Source organism: Platalea leucorodia (assembly GCF_965183815.1).
Source record: "Platalea leucorodia genome assembly, chromosome: W".
In the NCBI taxonomy this organism is placed as follows: domain Eukaryota; kingdom Metazoa; phylum Chordata; class Aves; order Pelecaniformes; family Threskiornithidae; genus Platalea; species Platalea leucorodia.
In genome coordinates, this window is record NC_138859.1 from 945,197 (window position 1) to 953,489 (window position 8,293).

Sequence of the window (8,293 nt, forward strand, 5' to 3'; positions counted from 1 at the left end):
GTAATGATAGAGTCAAAGAAAGCTGAGGCAAAAGAGTGACTTGATAAATTTACACATTGCTTAGGTGAGAGCTGTTATTTGGTAAGAGAGATTTTCTGCCTAGCAGATAAAAGGAAAAGTAATACAAATGCAGATGAAGTAAATTCAGTGTCTGAAGACAGAAATTCAGATGGTAAAGTGTGAGTATCAACTAGTGTCAATGATTAACTGCTGTAGTTTGCCAACAGCTGTGTAAAATGTCACTGACTGTCCTAATTGGCAGGTTCAGAACGAATCACTTCAGGGAACGCCTCGCAGTATTCAGGACGTTCTCAGTAAACGCTCACGTTCCTTTCTGGCTGTATAAGCTCTGAACCTGTTCTAAGGTTTGGAAAGTCACTGAAATGCAAAACTTGCTTCATCAAATAAAAGTCCAATGAGTCTTCAGCAGATGCACAAAATACAGATCTAAACGCTTTTATTGCAATTTCATGTGTTCCCCTACACCGGAACATTTTCATCTGTGAACATATTGTAGAAATAAAATTTGTAAAGGGTGGAGAGTCTTTCCAGGACTTTATCATATAGCCTAGTGTTTAATTTGAATTGTGTATTAAAGGCTCAGAGCTTTGACCATGCAAAATCTTGAAAGCATTGGCGTTCTTTGAAAATGTAATGTGCAATGTGATTGCTAATGAGCAGACCTTGATCCTCTTCTCTCTAAGCTAGTATTGATACAGAAAGTTGATAAACATGGTGGGAATGCTTGGAAAAGCTTCCGTTGAATGCTCAGGTCAAACAAAAATGTTTGAACAGTATCTTTCAATTTGTGTTTTCAGGTAACCCAACTTTGAAACCATTATCTATGCTGAGAAAATGTGAAGCAAAGGATTCTTCACTTGAGCCGGATACTTCTACACCCATGAAAAAGAAGAAGGGATGGCCAAAAGGGAAAAGCCGAAAACCAGTCCACTGGAAGAAAAGACCTGGTCGAAAACCAGGTTTTAAACTGAACCGGGAAAAAGTGCCACCATCAGTTCAGGATGAAGGAGTCGATGCAGTGGTAGCTAATTCAAAACCAGGGCGTAAGCCCAAAATTTCAGATACAGAAGAAAGTGTTGAGCAGAAAGAAGAGCTGCCTCTTATTGAGGAAAGGAAAGAGGAAGATGCGAATATGGAAGCAGAAGAGGTAGGAGAGGGAGAAGAGGAAGATACAGCCAGCAGTGAAGTAAGAGCAGTTTCTCCTGTGGACAGCAACAGCAGTCCAGTGCCAGAAGTAAAAGAGCCTGAGATAGAAGAGGAGGTAGAGGAGAAGCCACGGGTTTTAGAAGAGCAAAGGCAATCAGAAGAAGAACAGCAAGAACTAGACGAACCTGAGCACGACCATGAGGAAGAAGAGGAAGTTGCAGTAGTGACAAATCAAAATGAAGATCACGATGCCGATGACGAAGATGACGGTCACCTGGAGTCTGTGAAGAAAAAAGAATTGGAGGAACAGCCTGTTACGGAAGGGGTGAAGGAGGAGCCTCAGGTGCAAGAATGTTTTTTAGAAACAAGCATACCAAGCAGTAGAGAAGATGCAAAAGAAAAAGACGAAGCAGAGGCAGATTCTGAGGAAGAGCAGGCTTCCAACGAGACATCAGTGGGCTCAGAGCACGTCCCCGGCTCTGAAGATGATCACGAAGAAGAGCAAAGTAATAAAGAAGGGTTAATTGAATTAAAGGAAGAGGAGGAGATTCCTCATAGTGAACTAGATCTTGAAACTGTTCAAGCAGTCCAGTCCTTGACGCAGGAGGAAAGCAATGAGCATGATGTAGCTTACCAGGACTGTGAAGAAACTCTTGCAGCTTGTCAGACTTTGCAGAGTTACACCCAGACTGAGGAGGATCCCCAGATATCAATGGTTGAAGATTGCCAGGCCTCAGAACACAACAGTCCAATATCCTCTGTTCAGTCCCACCCCAGCCAGTCTGTACGTTCTGTCAGCAGCCCAAATGTGCCTGCTCTGGAGAGCAGTTACACCCAGATCAGTCCTGAGCAAGGATCCCTGTCCGCACCCTCTATGCAGAACATGGAGACCAGCCCCATGATGGATGTGCCTTCAGTATCGGACCACTCTCAGCAGGTGGTGGATAGTGGCTTCAGTGACCTTGGCAGCATTGAGAGCACTACAGAGAATTATGAAAACCCCAGCAGCTATGACTCCACTATGGGAGGCAGCATTTGTGGAAATAACTCTTCCCAGAGCAGCTGTTCGTATGGAGGACTGTCCTCTTCTAGCAGCCTCACTCAGAACAGTTGCGTTGTCACTCAGCAAATGGCAAACATTGGCAGCAGTTGCAGTATGATGCAGCAGAACGCTGTCCAGCCTGCAGCAAACTGCAATATCAAGTCACCTCAGAGCTGCGTGGTAGAAAGGCCTCCAAGTAACCAGCAACCAGCAACGCAGCCACAACAGCAGCAGCCTCAGTCACAGCAGCCGCAGCCCCCGCCTCCACCCCAGCAGCAACCGCCGCTGTCTCAGTGTAGCATGAACAACAGCTTCACCCCAGCACCCATGATCATGGAAATACCCGAATCGGGAAGCACCGGTAACATAAGTATCTACGAGAGGATTCCAGGGGATTTTGGTGCCGGGAGCTATTCACAACCATCAGCCACCTTCAGTTTAGCCAAGTTGCAGCAGCTGACAAACACCATTATGGACCCTCATGCCATGCCTTATAGCCATTCTCCTGCTGTGACTTCCTATGCAACCAGCGTCTCTCTCTCCAACACAGGACTGGCTCAGCTAGCTCCCTCTCACCCCTTAGCAGGCACACCACAAGCACAAGCCACCATGACACCCCCGCCAAACCTGGCGTCCACCACCATGAACCTCACGTCACCTCTGCTTCAGTGTAATATGTCTGCTACCAACATCGGTATTCCCCACACGCAGAGGTTGCAGGGGCAAATGCCAGTCAAGGGGCATATTTCCATTCGCTCTAAGTCGGCACCGCTGCCCTCTGCGACCGCACACCAGCAGCAGCTCTATGGCCGCAGCCCGCCCGCAGTTGCCATGCAGGCTGGGCCCCGTACGTTGGCCGTTCAGCGGGGTATGAACATGGGAGTCAACCTGATGCCCACCGCCCCTTACAACGTTAATTCCATGAATATGAACACCCTGAACGCCATGAACAGCTACAGAATGACACAGCCCATGATGAACAGCAGTTACCATAGTAACCCTGCCTACATGAACCAGACAGCACAGTATCCTATGCAGATGCAGATGGGAATGATGGGGAGCCAGGCCTATACCCAGCAGCCTATGCAGCCAAATCCTCATGGAAACATGATGTACACTGGCCCCTCCCATCACAGCTACATGAACGCTGCTGGGGTGCCCAAGCAGTCTCTCAATGGACCATACATGAGAAGATGAGCAAGATGAACTTGCATCCTAGAAACTGAAATATATATAAATAAAGGAACCTTTTATACTGACGAACCAGAGAAAATGGACCTTTTTCCAGTTAAAATATTGCTGTAGATTTAGAGGGATTTTCTTTGGTTTATTTTATTTTTTAGGAAGCCTGGTCTTTATTTTTTGGATTTTTTTTTTTGTTTTGCGTTTTTGTTTTCTTCACAATCCTGAAACATTTTACAGCTAAAATCATTTACAGATGTTTTTTAGAGGGGAAAACATGCACAAAATCTTTTCATAATTTAAAAAGAGCCTTACTTTGCTGACAATGTGGACAGAATATGTGTAACAGTGAAATCATCTTTCTAAATTTTTTTTTTTTTCAAATGTATGTCCTTCTCCCTCCCCTGTGCCCCTCTGTATGCAGTTTCTAGCGCTGCAGTCATGTAAAATGTTAGACATCTCAAAGAATAACAACCCTTCCCTCTAAACCCCACCTAGCATTTCCTACTTCGAGCAGGAGGCACTTATTGGGAGACTTGGAAGGGGACACAGAGGATAAATGAAGCTCTTTATTTCTGCAAGTCAGGAAAAATTTTTAATCTTTAATTTTCCCTGACTCCCTCGCCCTCAGTAAAATTTGGAGTTACGTGTAAACAATAAACTATTCACATTGGTGTTTTTGTAGATGAGTTAATTGAAATTGTATGTTTCATGCTGAAAATATAATGTAATTTTGAAACGATCCCACTCGCCACCCAGACATGCATGTGCGCACGGGCGTGCATGCATGCACACATGTTCTGTCACTCCGAACTACTGGAAGCATCTCGAGAGAGAACTGTTTGTATCCCGTGTGCAGTCAGGAGGAGGATAGGGTGGTTAATGGTCCGTTCGGACGAGAACATCGTTGCAGGCTCTTCTGGCGAACTGCAAGTCAGCCACAACTCTGAGATCCCAAACTCTGCTTTAGTATGTACGTGGAAATGCTGAGGGTCTTGGTTCCGAGCCTTTGGGTCAGGCTGAGCTCCAAAGCGGCCGTTTCCAGTGGTCTGCCTCTCAATCTCTTCGCTTGGGTGATGGTGGAAGCTGAAGCGTGCGTGTGAGTGACGCGCGGAGAGCCCCGTGGTGCCCGTGTCGCCCTTCCCTCCTGGTAGGGGATGGGAAGGTGCCGGAGGGGCCGCGCTCGGGGGGAGTCAGGGCTGTCTTCCCCGATTCTCCCGCTACGTTTGAGACCCGTTTTATAGGAATAGCCACGCTTTTGGTCTAGCGTGGGAAAAGAAGGGAATCGGCCTGTTTTATAGGAGTGAAACAGTCCTAACACCATAGTAGGATGCGGGCGGCAGGATTTTGCTGTTTATTACCGCATAATCCAATTTACATTCTTTTTGGCTGCGCTGCTGGCATGTCACCCAATACAAAAAGGGACACCCTTTAATGTAAAGTTCTTTTTTTAATGTATATGAAGTAGAAATACAGACACATTAATAAGACTAATTTCTTTTGTTTTTAAACCAAAAGAGTCTAAAAGAAAGTTGGGGTTTCTTCGGATGCACTAAAATGGACTTTCCTCCAATAACTGCTAACCGTAAAAGGCAGAATGCAAAGGACTTCCACGTTTTTTATTTCTGTTTAGTTTTGAGCATGTACAAGGCTGTGTAGGACCCCAGTTCTCTGTATATACTACTCCAGTTCCAAATAACCCGTGTAGAAAGCGCACTGTGCTGCCCTCTCCTTCCTAGGTCTTCAGCTGTGTCCCTGGTTGCTGGGGGTGGAGGGGGGTCGGGGTCTGCGACAGGAGGAGAAGCTGTTGAAACGAGGGCCGTGAATTTCCTTCGGTTGCCGTTCCGTTTGGTTTGGTTTTGTATGGTTTTTTTATCAATTGGGCAGCTCCCTTTTCCACAAGCCTTTGTGACTGTAGAACTATTGTAGAAAAAAAATGTTCTTTTCTATATATAAAAAGAAATTATCCAACGCAGTAATATTGGTACCTACCATTTTTTCACTTCTGTTTAAAAAAAAAATATGTATTTTTAGCAAGATAACTTGGGTAATCTTCTAAAAGAAATTAAAAAAAAAATCTCACTGTTAGTGACTTTGATGCCTTTTAAAAATAAGAGCTTTTTCATTTCATTCCATCTTTAAAATTTTTTATCTTTGTTGTAGAATATTAAAAACTATTTTAAGAAAGATAAAAATTCTCTTTAAAGAGATCTCTAGAGTGTGTGAATAGGAGCTCCAGATGCCTCTAAAAGCCGCATGTACAAATGAAGCTGAGTCTATTCCTGTCTGTTTATATTTGCTTTTCCTGTTTTGTAACCTCTTTGTACTTTGTTCATGGTGACTTGTAAGCTAAGGGGAAGGGGTGCCTAGATGCCTTTGTAATTCTCCATGTCATACGCTCCTGGCTGGATGGTCTCCCTTCCTCTCCTTGTATGTAATATCACTTTTTTTTCCCCTTTCTAGCAAGTACTTTCAAAAGAACTCTGTACATTTTAACATAAAAAATAAATTATGTTGAGCCATTTTGGATGTCAGTTGTGCGTGTGGATTTTTTTTTCTTCCATTTCAGCGGTGAGCTCCGTCACCGGTCCTCGGGCCGGGGAATGCCATTGCCTCTTGGCCTCCTGCTCTGGAAGAGAGGCGGCACTCGGAATTCGCTTGCGAGATCTCTGTCCACGTTAATCTTTATCTACGGCTTCTAAGGAGAGAAAGGTTAAAAATAAGAAGAAAAACCAAAAGCTTGAAAGCTGCTCCCAGAAATCATCACCTTTCAATTCGCCTCTGTAAGGGCTGCCCAGAGCTTAAGCGAAGTGTGTTAGCTGCGGTCTGTCAGCTTCTGTTTGTACGATTGCTTGAGAGTTTTGACTTGTGCACTTGAAAACCGCAATGTGTGTTTGCAGCTTCCCCCCCGCCCCTTCCAGGCGCTCCCTCGTCTTTATGTTCTGCACTTTGTATTTTGGGAGAACTAGAAATTTTACCCCGCAGCTTCAAGGCAGAACCGGATCAGTCGTGAGCTTTATGGTGCTGTGCTGAGCTCTTCTCCGCAGGCTCTCGACGTTCAAAACACTAGATGGAAGCAAAGTTCCAGCGACGGCGTGATGGTGGCCAGAGTTTTTCCCTGGGAGCGATGTCGCGGCAGTGACCACGGCCTCCTCGGGCGATTCCAGCCGTGCCGAGGCCGCCGGCCGCGCCGCAGCCTGGCAGGGGCTCCAGGAGCGGGAGAAGCGTGGAGAGGGGCGACGGGAGTCTTCCAAAGGCTTTCCCGCAGATGGGCTGTCACAAGTATGTCTTCAAGTAAGCAAACTCTGTGTGTGTGTGTGTGCGTCACGGTCAATAAACGAAAAGGACCTTGAGAACTAGTTAAATGAAGTTTGACGCGCTTTCCGTATCTCCAGTCCTCGCCAAGGTGGAACGTGAGTTTATGCAAGGTGAGGATGATGCTGCATCTTCCTTTAAGCCGATGTATTTGCCCTCGGGCTCGTTACAGTTGTTTTATCGAGGCACCTGAATTTCCAGATCAAACACATCAAGACACAGACAGAAGCTAATCGTGCAGGGGCGCTCCTGGGCCATTCGTTCCTTTATTCTCACAACGGTTTTTAGGTTATTCAAGCGTGAAGGAGAGCGAGACGGGCTGCCCTGTGATTAAGGTTGTCACTGCTTTAATCGCTGGCGAGTGAGAGCGAGTACACCAGCGGGTCACCGGTGAGAGGCACCCGCTGTGGCTGCTGGCACGGCTATTGCTTGCCACAGCGCTGGAGGTCAGCCTGAAGGAGCCGTTCTGGGCCCAAAAGCTGTCTCCAGTTGCTCGTAGCTCACTTCTAATTTTTTAAAGTTGTTCATTAAAGGAAGGTTTGGCACTGTCTGGTAGCAAAGTTAGGAGGTGGTGGGTGCCACCCCAGCGTGCCCTGTTTTTTTCCATACTTAAACAATTGTGGGTTTGGGTCTGTTGGGTTTTGCTTGTTATTTTCTGTACACGCTGAATTTAGCAGATTTGATTTGACCATTAAAATGTGCTCAGCTTGACTTGTTATCTAACAATGATACTGTCGGAGTCAGCTTTTATTTATTGCCGATTTTCAGAATCATCTCTCATTTTTATGGGTTTCAAAAGTAAAATACCAATTGAGAACAGTTGCATGTCCTCCAGCAATTCAAAATGGCTTTGACTTCCAGAATTAATGTGCTGAGTGATTGGACTAGAGTGTAATTCTGCTGCTTTAGCTAACTCCAGAATTTGAAATGGTCATGGCAAATCGCTTCCATGAAATAACAGCAAACAGTTATGTTCTAGTCAAAGGCTTGTACCCTAACCTGACAATTCAAAGTCGTTATCTGATGCCCTGGCACCAAATTATGGTTAGACGTGCTGATAGGAAATGCTTTTCAAATAATTGTTTGAGGTCTTTGCAATGCTTCATCGCAAGCTGTCGAGCCAGGGGTGAGCAGGGCCCATGCTGCTAGTAATGAAAATTAACCTTCTTGTGCATTTCTCAGTTCTTAAGGTAGTTGAAACTATTTTAAGAAGAAAAAGCACATGTCTAGATAGGAACATAACGATTTATAACAACTTTCTAGCGTTGTGGGCCAAGGAGCAAAGGTAAGTGTTTATGGAAATCCAGAAACAAGATCACGGAACTGTGATTCCAGAGTTAATGAGCTGATAAGCAGTAACTGCTACTTAAGAACCGTTTATAAAAAGCATTATTTGATCAAATAGGCTGTGCTGTTAATAGCCTCTGCTTGTTTGAAAAGAAAAAAAAAAAAAGCCTGTTTGTGTGGGCTCACTTGATGATAGCCGCATTTAGGAGCCATGAACAAGGTGACCTCTTTTTTAGAATCTCGTCATACAAACTACCAAATCCTACCGGTAGAGAATGCCTGAATAGGGGAGGGGTTTTC

General features: G+C 45.2%; 1 protein-coding gene across 2 annotated transcripts in view; it reads left to right on the plus strand.

Annotated features, from left to right (window-relative positions):
- LOC309601874 (histone acetyltransferase KAT6A-like) overlaps nucleotides 1-5,914 on the plus strand; it is a 52,086-nt gene extending 46,172 nt beyond the window's left edge. For both annotated transcript variants that reach the window (XM_082335106.1, XM_082335107.1), the window contains exon 18: nucleotides 819-5,914. In XM_082335106.1, the coding sequence (XP_082191232.1) occupies nucleotides 819-3,406 (2,588 nt within the window). In that variant the 3' untranslated portion in view covers nucleotides 3,407-5,914. The remainder of the gene's footprint in view (nucleotides 1-818) is intronic.
- The last annotated feature ends 2,379 nt before the right edge of the window (nucleotides 5,915-8,293 follow it).